The sequence below is a fragment of the Girardinichthys multiradiatus genome, chromosome 11, assembly GCF_021462225.1.
Source record: "Girardinichthys multiradiatus isolate DD_20200921_A chromosome 11, DD_fGirMul_XY1, whole genome shotgun sequence".
Taxonomy (NCBI): domain Eukaryota; kingdom Metazoa; phylum Chordata; class Actinopteri; order Cyprinodontiformes; family Goodeidae; genus Girardinichthys; species Girardinichthys multiradiatus.
In genome coordinates this window covers 35,183,988-35,199,927 of record NC_061804.1, presented here as the reverse complement: position 1 = coordinate 35,199,927, position 15,940 = coordinate 35,183,988, and the positions used below count along the sequence as shown (strand labels likewise).

General features: G+C 40.9%; 1 protein-coding gene across 1 annotated transcript in view; it reads right to left on the bottom strand.

Moving 5' to 3' along the window:
• Positions 1-5,930: 5,930 nt before the first annotated feature.
• Positions 5,931-15,940, bottom strand: part of LOC124876915 (sodium/potassium/calcium exchanger 3) — a 46,868-nt gene continuing 36,858 nt past the window's right edge. Inside the window, exons 9-17 of the mRNA XM_047379971.1 lie at positions 12,745-12,798; positions 12,516-12,658; positions 12,275-12,441; positions 11,961-12,198; positions 10,407-10,573; positions 10,167-10,281; positions 9,971-10,083; positions 9,796-9,861; positions 5,931-6,300 (exon numbers count right to left, since the gene is read on the bottom strand). Of these exons, the coding sequence (XP_047235927.1) occupies positions 6,190-6,300; positions 9,796-9,861; positions 9,971-10,083; positions 10,167-10,281; positions 10,407-10,573; positions 11,961-12,198; positions 12,275-12,441; positions 12,516-12,658; positions 12,745-12,798 (1,174 nt within the window). The 3' untranslated portion in view covers positions 5,931-6,189. The remainder of the gene's footprint in view (positions 6,301-9,795; positions 9,862-9,970; positions 10,084-10,166; positions 10,282-10,406; positions 10,574-11,960; positions 12,199-12,274; positions 12,442-12,515; positions 12,659-12,744; positions 12,799-15,940) is intronic.

Genomic DNA, 15,940 nt, shown 5'->3' with positions numbered 1-15,940 from the left:
AACTCCTGCATGATGCTGGGAGGACTGGGACTTGTAGCAGTCAGGTTGACTGACAACGTGTGATACTGTAACATTTTCCTAAGAGGAAATAATATTATAGAAACTCTGGCCCCAGATATGTGTTTCTATATTGTAGAAGAGTTGACATGTGTATGTTTAGTTATGGAGAGGCTGCTGTTTTTGTCTTTCATAGTTTTGTAATGTAATGACAGCTAAAAGAACGCAGTTCCTTTACCTCAAACAGAAACAGTATTTAAAGAGTGGAACCGTGATGTAGATAACTAGGGAAGAGTCAAAGTAACGGTGAAGCAGCTGCTTGTTCAGTAACGGTCTTCACTCATATAGTCGTCTCAGTTAGGTCGATACAGGGGTCGGAGGAAGCAGTGTAAAATAGGTTAACCATAGTATGTCCTTTCAGTAGCCAACTAACAATAACTAAAGCATTACACGACTTTCCTATCAAATTTTAAACTTACTGCTTTATCAAGGGGGAGTGGCTAGTGGACTATTTATGTTCTTTTTGTATCCATCACTGATGTTCAGGACTCTGTGGGATTTAGATGGAAGTTGCTCTTTAGTTAATCCTGTGATCCAGGTCTCAGCTGCAGCCTCTGATCCAAAGCTCCAAACACAACTTCATGTGATTACACCCAGAGACGAGAAGTCCAGCCTCTGGGAGCAACTTGCATTAACAAGGACGTTTTTCACCTTATTTTCTTGTCGCATCACAACCGCTATGTGATCATTGTTAGATTACGGTTCTGTTTTTGGATTGGGAGAGAATTGTTTGTTACATCAAGTGATATTTAAATCAAGATCATAGGTTTACAGATTAGGGGAATTTTCTTTGGGTGGAGTTTTTTGAGTTGTGATGGAATGTTTTATTGTATAAAAAATGTCAACAAATAAATACTGAGCTCTATAATCTCTTTTTTTGTTTTGCTTGTAAAATTGTTCAAAACCAAAACACTTAAACGGTTGTTGTTTAGTGACTTTACAATACTATACAGAGATGCAATAGAATACAATATTACTAGGGATGCACCAATCAGAGATTTGTGGAGTTTGTAGATCTTAGACCTGCTAATATTAATTTGACCTGATTTCTCATTAAAAATGACCATTTACATTATTCAAAAATACTTTCTTTTATTTAGTTCTCAGCCATTGAGCAGCCATTATTTATATTAGGATAAAACAAAATTAAACTAATTCAAAACAAAATGAATAGTGGACATTTGAAACTTTAATATCTTTTATCAATGATTAGTACAGTTTGCATTGCTAGCTGTAACCAGTCTGTATTACAGAATGAGGACCCAGATCCAGGAGGTTCCTTGATAAATGGGCTGAGAGCTCAAATAGATGAAACAAAGCAACTCTGCAGAAGACACTGAGCCATTCTGGGATCTGCTGAGGTTGGCTCCAAGTCAGTTCAGTGTTTGGGCAATTTGATGTAAAAATCCCAAAGTTATGTAGAAAACAACCACAGCTAAAATGGCGAAGGAGCAAAATGACCTGCACCCGTTGAGGTTGTACCAGCCTGAATGAACAGCCCACATGCCTTCATAGCAAAGACGCGTTCAATGACTCTCATGTTTCCTCTGAATTAATTTTTAACACCTTAGTAAAGCTGATGGCTAACTTTTAGTTGTCTTCACACAGTAAGAACATCCACACCACAGGGTGGTGCTGCTAGTATGACTTGGTACCTAACAGTGAACTTTGGTCCACTCCTGGAAAAATAATTTTTTTTTTGCCACGGTGAAAATCTGTCCACTTCCTTGTGCATCTCCAAATATTATCTACCATTACATACTTCTGTATGCTTTTGGTGTGTATTTATGTATTACACTAGATATCAGAAGATATCCCCCTGAGCAACGGAGCAAACTGCAGACGTTATTTGGTTTATCAATCAGAATCACTTCTCCTGACAGAACATCAGTTATTGCACTTATTTATTGCACTCAAGAAACGACAGTCTTCTATGATCCAACAAAAAAAACCATGAAAATATGGTCTACAGCAGAATAAACAAAAAACATTCTTTGGAGACCAGAGCTCAGCTGTTTGGATAGTACAGTGCCTTGCGAAAGTATTCGGCCCCCTTGAACTTTTCAACCTCTTGCCCCATTTCAGGCTTCAAACATAAAGATATAAAATTTAAATTTTTTGTGAAGAATCAACAAGTGGGACACAATCGTGAAGTGGAATGAAATTTATTGGATGTGTCAAACTTGTTAAATAAAAAACTGAAAAGTGGGGCGTGCAATATTATTTGGCCCTTTTACTTTCAGTGCAGCAAACTCACTCCAGAGGTTCAGTGAGGATCTCTGAATGATCCAATGTTGTCCCAAATGACTGATGATGATAAATAGAATCCACCTGTGTGTAATCAAGTCTCCGTATAAATGCACCTGCTCTGTGATAGTCTCAGGATTCTGTTCAAAGCGCAGAGAGCATCATGAAGACCAAGGAACACACCAGGCAGGTCTGAGATACTGTTGTGGAGAAGTTTAAAGCTGGATTTGGATACAAAAAGATTTCCCAAGCTTTAAACATCCCAGGGAGCACTGTGCAAGCAATCATATTGAAATGGAAGGAGTATCAGACCACTGCAAATCTACCAAGATCCGGCCGTCCCTCTAAACTTTCATCTCAAACAAGGAGAAGACTGATCAGAGATGCAGCCAAGAGGCCCATGATCACTCTGAATGAACTGCAGAGATCTACAGCTGAGGTGGGAGAGTCTGTCCATAGGACAACAATCAGTCGTACACTGCACAAATCTGGCCTTTATGGAAGAGTGGCAAGAAGAAAGCCATTTCTCAAAGATATCCATAAAAAGTCTTGTTTAAAGTTTGCTACAAGCCACCTGGGAGACACACCAAACATGTGGAAGAAGGTGCTCTGGTCAGATGAAACCAAAATGGAACTGTTTGGCCACAATGCAAAATGATATGTTTGGCATAAAAGCAACACAGCTCATCACCCTGAACACACCATCTCCACTGTCAAACATGGTGGTGGCAGCATCATGGTTTGGGCCTGCTTTTCGTCAGCAGGGACAGGATAGATGGTCAAAATTGATGGGAAGATGGATGGGGGCCAAATACAGGACCATTCTGGAAGAAAACCTGTTGCAGTCTGCAAGAGACCTGAGACTGGGACGGAGATTTATCTTCCAACAAGACAATGATCCAAAACATAAAGCCAAATCTACAATGGAATGGTTCACAAATAAACGTATCCAGGTGTTGGAATGGCCAAGTCAAAGTCCAGACCTGAATCCAATCGAGAATCTGTGGAAAGAGCTGAAGACTGCTGTTCACGAACGCTCTCCATCCAACCTCACTGAGCTCCAGCTGTTTTACAAGGAAGAATTTGTCTCTCGATGAGCAAAACTGATAGAGACAAACCCCAAGCGACTTGCAGCTGTAATTGCAGCAAAGGGTGGCGCTACAAAGTATTAACGCAAGGGGGCCGAATAACATTGCACGCCCCACTTTTCAGTTTTTTATTTGTTAAACAAGTTTGACACATCCAATAAATTTCATTCCACTTCACGATTGTGTCCCACTTGTTGTTGATTCTTCACAAAAAACTAGAATTTTATATCTTTATGTTTGAAGCCTGAACTGTGGCAAGAGGTTGACCAGTTTAAAGGGGCTCAATACGTTCGCAAGGCACTGTAATTATTACCAAATGTGGCTCAGAAGCTAACGGCAGGGACTCCTGACAGCTGAGTGAAAATGGACGTCAGTGTCAGTAATCTGCTGGCAAAACAAGGATGGAAATCGTGAGGATGGGACAATTTCTGCTTTAGGTAAGGAATAAAAAACAAAAAAAACAATGGCAAATCAGATTCTTAGAAATGGGTTACATTGTTATTCTATTCAAATGTTAGAAGGCAGTTAAACTTAGAAGTGAAACAAGAAAATCAGTGGAATTTTAAGAGCAACTGTTTTTATAGTTATGTTTGATGAAAGACTAATGAAGTGCTGGCCTCACTTAAAGCTTTCAGAGCCAACTGAAGCTTTACAAATAGACATTTGTTTAGTTGAAATAATACACAAACAGGATTACTTCTTTAAAATATCAAAATACCACAGAACAAGTCTTTGTAGGACATTCAGTATTGTAAAACTATGCAACTTATTTAACATTTATGAACATTAAAAAATATCAAGTAGACAATGATCATTTTACAGCCACCTGGGAAAAAATAAAATGACCAGGATCCCTTTAAACATTTAGAATTTATAAATCTAATAATCAAAAAATCAAGATCCACTGTAAAATACAAATCTCTGCCTAGATTGTTAAATATGTTTTCCTGTATAACAGTTGGAAAAATTGGTTTACAATGACTAGATTACCAGAAAACACACTCATTTGTAAATGTATATGGGTGTATACTCTACGTTTCTCTGGATTGTCTTTTAATAAACAAAGTGTCATTAAACAAATATTTTTACAAAAATATTTAAGAAACATTACATCGATTGTCGTACCTAAACAGGTAGTATGCAACTTAATCTGCACTAAAATTCAACATTTGCGATACTCAAAAGTACTATATATATTTTAGGTTTCATAGTAATAAGACTTCTAAAAATACTGTCATACTAGGTAAATCTCTTTATGTACCTTAAGGAGTACCAGTACATACTGGCTTTAAGTAGTGACAAAAATACATAAAAACATTATCACAACATTGTGCATTTTAACATCAACTACTCAGTGTCAGATATTTTTACCAATATTGCTAAAATCAGAGGGTGTACATTCAAAACATATGTATTTAAAAAGTAGTCCCAAACACGACAAAGCAGTGATTTTGTTTTGTTTCTGTCTTTCAGGTTGTTGAACAAACTTTCATTTCCCCCCATTGCCAGGTGTAGTTGTTAGATAATAACTATTAGATAAATTTAGGCAGAAACTGCAACAGAAACTGTAATTAGCACCAGTTAGCCTTAGATTAGCCTAGCTTGTTAGCTTAAATTAATTAGCTTTGCTACAGTTGGTAATTATGTAAAATTATTGTGAAGTGAAACCTATACAGTCCTGTTTCTTTAATACAATTGTGACTGTGTGTGTATATACACTACTGGTCAAAAGTTTTAGATACAGTTTCTCACTTAATGGGTCTTATTTTCATGACTATTTACATTTTAGATTCACACCAAAGGCGACAAAACTGAATGAAAACATATGGAATTATGTAGTAAACAAAAAGTGTGAAATAATAAACATTTTTATATTTTAGATTCTTCAAAATAGCCACACTTTGCTTTGATGACTGCTTTGCTCTTTTGGTATTCTCTCCATGAGCTTCATGAGGTGGTCACCTGGAATGGTTTTCCAAAGAGTCCTGAAAGAACTTCCAAGAGGTTCATTGAGAGACGGCCAAAGTTTAATATTTCAGCCATCACAGCAAAGGGTGGCTACTTTAAGGAATCTAAAATCTAAAATATATTTAAAGTTCTTTTACAATTTTTCGCTTGCTACATATAACCAAATATGGTCATTCATAGTTTTGATGCCTTCAGTGGAAATCTACGTACAATGTAAATCGTCATGAAAATAAAGAAAACCAGTAAATGAGAACGTGTGTCTAAAACATTTGACCAGTAGTGAGTGTGAATGTATAACACACACACACAGCAGAAGCTGTATTTTAGCTTAGCAAGACACCCAGCAGGCTAACATCAAGACCCCAGTTAAAACAGTCTGAAAAAACAACAAAAATCATGAAAGTTCGGATTAATTATTGCTAATAAATATATTCAAAATCTTTCTCTTTACAAAAAAGGTTTTAAATCAATATGTTCAGTGTCACTTTCTTGTCAAAGCTGACTACTGTCCCAACAATATTGCTGCTTCATATGCCGTGTCAATAAAAGTTTTTCTCCAAAACCAAAAAATAAACTGGATGCTTAAAGACTTTTATTAAACACTGCACTGTACAAAATGACCAAGAAAACAGAACAAAACTTGTCTATTTGTGTAGTTGTACAATATTACCATTGTGATTCCTACAGGTGCACAGAAATTGTCACACGGAAAACCACACCACTTTCACTGTTTTTTTTTTGTTTTTTGGCTTCAGACATGTGTACATGTGGGGGAAAAAGGGAACCTATTGGACAAAACTAACAAGGGGAACACGTTGACCGTTGGGTCTTACATCTGTCCGAAAAGGATGGAGCAGAGAAGGAAGATAGCATAGAGAAACATCAGACCCAGACCCAGCCGGCGGTCCAGCCTCCAGTGGTTTAGATGTACACTCATAACCTGAAAGGAAACACATCATTGGAGAGATGATCATCTTTCTTTGGTTATGTTTACTGCAAACTCTGCAGCATTTTACCTGAAATACAAGTTGATAATTTTGAATGATGAAACAAACAGCAACACAAAACAATATCAGAAATCTTGGTAAGTTTTCCCAAATACCTTACATAAACCTTAATTTCGATTGTAGTAAAACACTAAAAAGAACCGCTATATGATCAAAGAACTGCCACTGAGCTCTTCAGGTACAAACTCCCCTTGTGTGGTCAAAAGAATAGTGGACAAAGAACTTGTAGTTAGATGTTTAAGTAAGATGCCCTTTTCTCTTTAAAAAAATGATGAGGTTCAAACAAGACTATATACTGTTTTCACTCCACAGGCTTCACCTTAACGTGGTGGAGGGGTTTGAGTGCTTGAATTATCCTAGAGGCTATGCTGTCTGGGGCTTAAATGCCCCTGGTAGGGTCTCCCATGGTAAACAGGCTCTGGGTGACAGGTCAGACAAAGAGCAGTTCAAACGCCTTCGTGAGGACTATGATATTATATGGCTATGAACGAGCCCCGTGACGTCGCCCATGAGGCGGAGCCGGGGTCCCCCATGGAGCCAGGCCAGAGGTCGGGAGTCGCCAGCGAGCCCCTGTTGGCCAGGTTACTCCTTGCGGGACCAGAGATGCAAGGCCATCCCCCAGTGGGCTCACCACCTGCAGAGGCAACCATGAGGGACCGGTGCAAAGAGGATCGGGCAGTGGACGAAGGTGGAGACCTTGACAACCCAATTTTCGGATGCTGAAACTGGCTCCAGGGACGTGAAATGTCACTTTGCTGGGGGGGAAGGAGTTTGTGTGGGAGGTCAATTAGAAATAGTCGAGCTAACCTCCACGCAGAGCGTGGACTCTGGAACCCAGCTCCTCAAGAGAGGTTGGACTCTCTTCCACTCAGGAGTGGCCCGTGGAGAGAGGTGGGCAGCTGGGGTGGGTTTGCTTGTCACCCCCAAGCTCAGCCAACTTATGTTGGGGTTTTCCCCGGTGGATGAGAGTGTCGCATTCCTGTGCCTTTGGCTCAGGGAGAGGTCTCTGACTGTTGTTTCGGCCTACGCGCCAAGCGGTGGTGCAAAGAACCCAACCTTCGTGGCTTCCCTGTCGTCAGTGCTGGACCTCTTGGGGACTCTGTCATTCTACTTAAACGCCCACGTGGAAAACGACAGTGACACCTGGAGGGTGTGATTTGGAGGAATGGTCTTCCCGATCTAACCCAGGGTGGTGTTTCATTATGGGACTTCTGTCTCAGTCACGGATTGCCAATAATGAACACCATGTCCAAGCATAATGTGTTCATCAGTGCACATGGCACCAGGACACCCTAGGCAGGAGGTCGATGATCCACTTTGTAGTCGTGTCTTCGGACCTTCGACTGCATGCCTTGGACACTCAGGCGAAGAGAGAGGCTGAGTTGTCCATCAATAACCACCTGGTGGTGAGTAAGAGCCACTGGAAAATGAGGAAGAAGCCGGACAGACTTGGCAGGCCCAAGTGTATGGTGAGGGTCTGCTAGGAACGTCTGGTGGAGCCCTTGGCCAGGGATATATTCAACTCCCACCTCCAGAAAAGCTTTGACTAGATTCCGGGGGAAGTTGGAGACATAGAGTCCGAGTGGACTATATTCTATGGCTCTATTGTCGATGCTGCCGACCGTAGCTGTGGCCACAGTCTGCAGTTCCTGTCACGGCAGCAATCCCCGAATCCGGTGATGGACACCGGCAGCGAAGTCAAGCTGAAGGTATCCTATCAGCTGAGGTTGGCTTGGGGGACTCCTGATGCGGCTGACGAGTACCGTGAGGCAAAGCGTGTCATGGCCTGGGCTGTGGCAGAGGCAAAAACCTGGGGAAAGGGTGGCTTGTCCTCTTCAGGTCGGAGGGGAGTTCCTCCGGACATCTCTACTCAGTCTGCTGCCCCTGTGACCCGGTCCCGGATGAAACAGAAGACTAGGAGTGCGAGGATTCCTATTTGTCACAAAATATTTTTTTGACAATAAACATTACACTGTTTCAAGCCCTTAACGGTTTGTCCTGGTCTTTTCTACCGGATAATTTACAGTGCCTTCTAAAAACGTGTTCACATTTCCTGATGTTTTCACATTTTGTCAAATTATAACCACAAACTTGGAAAAAGTGGAGGAAAAGAATACATGGTTTTCGGTTTCTTATGACAAACAAATATTTGAGAAATATTCGCATAATTTGTAGTCGGCCCCCCTGAATCAATACAACTAGAACCACATTTAGCTGAAATTACTGGTGCAAATCTGGTGGTGTGGCTTTAAACAACTAGAGACTGAGATTTTTGCCCATTCTTCTTTGCATAATAGTCCTGCCAGAGATTGTCAATTGGATTGAGTGCTGGACTTTGACTAGGCCATTCTAACACCTGAATATGCTTTCAGCTATATCATTTATTGTAGCTCTGTTTGTATGTTTGGGTTGTTGTCCTGCTGGAAGGTGAACCTCGAGCCGAGTCTGAAGTCTTTTCCAAGCACTAATGGGGTTTCTTCCAGGATTGTCCTGGATTCAGCTCCATTCATCTTAGTATCAGCTCCCTGTCCCAGCTAAGGAAAAGGAGCTCCACAGTGTTATAGTGGCACCAGCCTGTTTCACATTAAGCATATTATATTCAGGATGATGTGTAGTGTTACTTTTTGCCACACAGCATTTTAAATTCAGGTCAAAAAGTAAAACTTTGGTCTGATGTGATCATAGCACCTTCTACCATGTGTTTTCTATGCCTCCAACATGGTTAGTGACTGCATCACATCAGTTGCTCTGTCAACAGATTCCCAGCTGAGCTATGGATATCTACAGCTCCTCCAAAGTTACCATGGATCTTTAGGCTGCTTTTCAAATAATGCTCTCTTTAACCAGCCTGTTTAGGGGGACAACATGATTGTTAAGTTTGCAGTTGTGCCATTCTGTTTCCGTTTCCAGATGATGGATTGAACAGCCCTCTGTGACATGTTCAAAGTTTGGGATTTTATTTTATAAACTAACCTTAACCCTGCTCTGTTCCTAGAGTCCTCTAACGCACCTGAGGCCTTCATAGAACAGAGATATAATAACAAACAGGTTAACTCTTTTTACTAAATAGGTGACTTCTGAAGGCAACTGGTTGTACTTTTTATTTAGGGGTGTCAGGGTAGGGGGAATGAATACAAATATACCGTAGATTTTTCTGATTTTTGTGAAATTTTGTTGAAACCTTTTAACAAAATGGGAAAATGTTCAAGCAGTGTGAATAGTATTGCAAGGCACTGTATTTACATAAAATGTGTAAAACAGTCTGCTTTAATCACAATCTGTTTTAACAATTATGTTTTATAAGGAGTCTGCTTTCCTTAATTCAATACTAGTTAAGACCTAAACATTTTTAAAACAGATGTTCACTTTTCATGGCTGTGTATAAAAACGTAAATAACTAAAACATCTGGTAGTTTGTATTTACTCACAGTCAGAAACACTGATGCTAGCAGCAGGATGACAGAATATACAAGACCTTTATTATTTATGGACACCTGAAGGAAAGAATAAAAACACATCCTTATGTCAGAACAGGAACATTTTGAATGAGAAGAATTCAAAAGAAGAATCTTTTTGAGAAGAGGGAGATAAATGTTTCCATACAATAGATCCATGTTCCACCAAAAGGGTACGCAAAGCCCATGGGAAGCCCAAACCCAGCAAGATGTCAAAGATATTGCTGCCTATGGAGTTGGACACTGCCATGTCCCCCATGCCTGGAAGGAAATAAATCATTCAAATCCAGTGCAATCACAGAAAAAAATGTTATAATGATTCAAGTAACTTTTCTGCTAGCTACCTTGTCGAGCTACAATCAGGCTTGCCATGCAGTCTGGTACGCTGGTTCCTGCTGCCAGGAAGGTGATACCCATGATGTAGTCTGGGATGTCTAGTGTAAAGCTGATGATGGTGACCTGATAAAATACAGCAAGATCAACCATTAAGCTGGAAACGGTTGCATGATAAGAAGCAACTTAAGGCATTTGTGATCATTTTGTTCCAATTTCTGTCTGCAGCTCAAAAGGTTCTGTTAACTTACCATCCACACCATGAGGTAGGAGAAGACAGCGATCCACAGGGTGGAGGCCACGAAGGTGGCCATGAACCAGCGGTGCCAGCGTGGCAGAATACAGTTAGGCACAGTACAGTAGAGCAGGAGGCCCAGAGGCCAGGCGATCAGCCACTTCACCCGTGCACAGCAGCTGCCTGTGACATGTAATACATACAGATATTGTCTAATGAGAACCTCCAGTTTCCAGCAGCTGATACTGACAAAGTTTGATGTCCTATAATAAGTGTCTCATCAAATGTCTGCACTGGTGTGATACTTTGGCCCTATACAAAGTAACTATTTACAGTGCCCTGCAAAACTATTCATACTCCGTGAACGTTTCCACATTTTGTCACATTTCAACCACAAATGTGAATGTATTTTATCATGTTCTGCCAACATAAAGAAGTGAGCAATTGGTCTTTAATATCTTTTATGAATTAACATCTTAAATATGTGGCATGCATTTGCATTCAGCCCCCTTTGCTCTGGTATCATTTAATAAAAGCTAGAGTTCAGAAGTTACCTAATTAGTAAATCTAAACCAGCTGTGCTTAATTTAATATCAGTATAAATGCAGTTCTTCTGTCAAGGCCTTGAATAATTGGAGAGGCAGGAAGAAGAAATCCATTAGAAGATCCATTTAAAGTTTGCCACAAACCAGCTGACGAAAACACTAAACGTGGAATAACATGCCTTAGTCAGATTAGAGCAACATGCAAAACACTTCAAGAGGAAAACTAACACCCTATCCACATGGTGAAACATGGTGGTAGCAGCATCATGATGTGGGGCTGCTTTTCTTCAGCAAAGGAGGGGAGGTAGTCTGAGTTGAGGTGGAGGTTCACCAATGACCCTAAACAGACAGTCTGAACTACAATGGAATGGTCCAGGGCAAAGCATATCCAGGTGTTAGAATGGCCCTAAGTCCAGACTTGAATTCAATCAAGAAATCTGTGGCAAGACTTGAAAATTGATATTGTGGACACACTCCATTCAATCAGATTGATCTTGAGCTATTTTGTAAAAAACAATGGGTGAAAATAGGGAGGCACGTGGTGTCATGGTAGAGCGGGTGCCTCGTGCACGGAGCCTTGAAGCAGACTTTTGGACCTCGATTCCCAACCTTGGGACATTTGCTACATGTCTTCCTCCCTTCTCTCTCAATTTCCTGATTAATTACTTTCAATAAAAGCGGCAAATAAAAATCTAAAAAATGAAAAAGAATAGACAAAAATCTGTAGATGTGCAAAGCTTCCAGAGACACAACGCAAAAACATGCAGCTGTGATTGTAGCTAAACATTTCAGATTTCTCTTTGTAGGAAAAATGTGTAAACTATGTATCTTTATCCTTCCACTTCACAATTTTCCACTACTTGGTCTGTCACATAAAATCCAAAAAGGCATCGTTTGTGGTTGCAAAGTGACAAAATGTGATTAAGCATAAAGAAATCAAGTTAGTATGAATCCCTTCACAAGACACTGTGCATCATCATCATTTAAATTAGATTAATTCATTGAATTTGTCCTGTGATCCTTACCCGGCATGCGAATAGGATTAAAAATGCCATCATCATCATCATCTTCCTCCTCTGGCCGGCACCCCACAGCCCCTGGCTTGTCACCTGACTCTGCGTTACTTATCCCTGGTCTCCCGCCTCCATTTTCCAGACTGCAGGAGGCCGTCCTCTTCAGGTTGTTGCTGGGCGACCCCTTCCTCGACCCTGTGGCGGCCTCACCGTCTCGCTGGTATTTGGAACTCCTGATCAGTCTCTGCCTCTGTGGTGAAGAGAGAGAGGAGCTTCTTGTGTCTGTGTTTCACAACAAATCTGAATCTGAAATGACAAATGAGTACCTCACTGATGAGCATACGTCCTGCCATGGAGAGCCTGGTGCGAGGGGAGAAGTGAGGGGTGATCATGATACGCAGACCAGCCTCTGAGAAGGACAGCTTGTGGGGATTGAGTGTGAGCAGCTCATCCACCATGATGACGGGTTGAGACTCTTGACCATGGCCTTGGCCTGTCAAAGTTGTTACCAGTCACATACAAACAAAAGAACACAGACATATTTATTGAGCAGAGATATTGTCTGACCTTTATTAAGAAGAACAATGGAGGTGTTGCAAGCTGAGGCCTCTTCTTCCGCCTTGTTGTCAGGGCTCCCCTCTGATGTGCGGCAGCACGGTTTGCTGCTTCTTAACCGGCGCATCACAAACACTGAAATCTGGGTGTTGAACCTGCAACCAAACAGATGATAAACGAGGCTTTTACTTGCAGCTCTACAGGTGACTACATGGACTGATGAGGTTCAGTGGGAACTTACTTCATGATTATAATGTAGATCCCATACATGGTCATAAGGCCCAATGACTCCCACCTGCACAGAGAACCGCATTATAATTATCAATTCACCACACTTCAGTCAGCTTCGCAGTACTTAAGTGCGATTCCGTTCAAAACATAGAGCTCCTCATCCTCAATGAAATAAATATATATTAGAAAAAGGTTGAAGCATAGAAGGGTGACATTAGATGTCCCTACTAGTGGGGGTGGCTGATATTATGATGTTAGGTGGTGAAGGGTTAGAATGCGCCCATGATCTGCCGAAACAGAGAGATAATGGGATTGTCTATAGGGCACATTCTATGCGATGCAGTTCTATGCTCTCGCTCAGACGTCGTCTCAGATGTGTCGCCTCAGACACAAGTGGAAGGCAGTGAGAGTCCACCGGGGATGTTTCAACAATGAAAGAGCATAAACTGTTAAAACATAGTTGTACTTTAGACTTTAAAACTGGGCAAGTAAGGATTTTATTTTAGCTTCACTGCAAGCAGAAGGAAACTACAAGAGCAGTCCTTCTAGGTGGCAAATGTGTACTCATTTCTTTTGTGACAAGTTAAATGCTGGAAAGTAAATTATGGTGATGCTCTATTTAATGATGTGAGGCTCAACTGAATAAATTTCTTTAATCCTTGTGCAATAATATTTATTTTCTCCAAAAGTTTCCATGTTTGAATGTGTGTTTTTAGGCTCAAAGACTGAAGAGGATTTTTCCCTGATTCTGTGTGAAAATGTATCCCATTTTGCTAAGGATAAATGAGGTAGATTTAAAACTTCAACCACCATCACAGATGTCAGGTATGTGTGTCAGCTACTGATTGTTTTTGCTGACATGCTATGGACTTCTGGAACATAGACATTTTTTCTGATTGACCGCCTAAGAAACACGTCAGTTCTACGTCAGATCTCCTGACTTCAACACGAACCTATCTGTGTGACTTCCCGATCTGCTGCTCCTGCAGGATCGTTTGTAGAAACACAGTCCTGTGAACTTTTCCATTCTCCTTTTCATCCTGAATGGAAAACTTAGGGCCTGATCTACTAAAGATCCCAAATAAGGAGCACTAAATTGTGTGTGAAAACAAATTGCACATGCCATTAGTGGGCGTGTTGGGGTGAACTAGTAAGATTGCAAGTGCAATTGAGAATAGGTGCAAAAGTGGTGCGGAAAGCTCTATTTAAATGAGGATTTTGTGTGTGCTACTGGCCGTCACCATGGTGAGTTCGGACACATTCAGGAACGTGTACAGATAGACCACTAGTGGTGCTCAAGCACCTGCCCTTCTGCCCTGGCTGAGAAAAGCCCACAGCGCGCCAGGCCTCAGCCTTGCGCCTCCCATCTCCTACTTCACTTTGCCATCATGTTATGTGGAGAGCTGGGCCAAACGGCTGCAACTGCGACACTTCTCTGACCCGCATGAAACAGACAGGCAGATAGGTCAGTGTTTCTGGAATCCCAGAAGGGACATTGTAAAGGACACTGAAGGCAATAAAAAAACCTTTCAGGTGCATATAAGACAGTTGTTTTTTTTTGTCCCCTTACAGGCTCTGTGATGCTTCATGTTCTCTGCTGGCTGTTCATGTTTAGTTTTGTTTGTTTTAAAACATGCCACAAGATTTAAGTTCAGTCATGGTGTTTTTTGTTTTAGTTTAATTGCATAAAGAACTTAAATAAAGTGCATAACTGGAATAGCTCATGAGAAATGGCTTTGAATCAGATTGGCCCATGTCTGCAGCGCTGCTGCATTTATCTGTTCAGATGTCTTTTCCCCCCAACATTCATGGCAATATTATGTTGTGGAACAGCAGACAACTATAATCTGTGCCACCTTGTCTGGGCTACATAGAAAGGCTCATCCAGTGGAATCCAGACAATGATGTTGTGCCATTAAGTGATGTGGCGCTAGAGGTATCCAGACGCAAGAACATGCAGACCTCAAAAATTGCATTACTGGATAGATATGTCACTATTGTTTTTATTTCTATTTCCTGCAGTCCAAATATGTTGACATCCGCACAGAAGGTTCTCTCTCTACGTCATCTGTCATTGTCTCTGTGCCTCCCTCTCGCCACAATGACCGCAGACATGTGTTGGTATCGCTGTGCCGGTTTGCGCCTGCCTTTCAAACACGGTAAAAATGGACGCAAAAAAAGCGACCACAATCCTTTTCATGATCGATAAATCACATTGCGCGTGCTAAATGGTAACATTTGCATATCCTCCTTCCAGTATTTTGCACGTTCTGATAATCAGCATATATTTTGCATATAAGCAGAGATAAGCAGTGGCTCTCAGTGAAGTGATCCCCAAGGCCAATTCAAAGGACATTGTGCCAATTTCCCAGCCTTGAGAGACAGTGGTGAGATACTGGATCACGCTACTAGAGTGTAACCACTAGAAAATAGAAGAAACTCAAGTCTTCTGCCACAGATGGGATTGTTTATATTACCGACCACAGAGAGATTCAAGGTCAAGTAACTTTCACTGGGCTGGACTACCCCCTCTTTCCTCCATTTCTCTCCAGTCCCCAACCTTTGGGAGTTAACTAGATGGATAATGTGATAACATGGGAAGACATTTCCACACAGAGTCGTCTGAAATGGTCTGACAGCTCTTAGAGCTTAAATTGGTTGACTGATAACTTGCTAAAGGTGCATTCATTTATTGTAGCCCTTTAAACCATGATCAGTGGATTATATTATGTGTTTTTTATTGCTGGCTTTTATCCTTGTTAGTCTAGTTTGTTGCTTATGTTTTATGTCAGTAAATATAGATTAGATTGACATACATTTATACTTTGCTAAAAGCAGTAGCTCCGGGTTATCCATAGGGCTTTGGGAACATGACCTTATTTCTGATTAAAAACAAATTACAGTTGTAAAAAAACTGATGTATTCCTATTTTTTTGGTGTAATAATTTATAAATTATATGGTTTAATTAATGGCAAAATCTATAACACTGATTTACCAAACTAAATTAAATAGTAGTGGGATTTCAAATATTGATACTCTACACCGCAAGTTTGTTTTTTTGGGGTTTTTTTTTTTTGCGGCACAAGAGGCGTTTATTTCTCTTTTTTTTATATAGTAGGTAGACAGGAAAGAGGGGCAAAGAGAGGGGGAGACATTTGGTAAAAGCTGCCAGGTCCGGGTCTTGAACGACTATGGCCTCTGAACA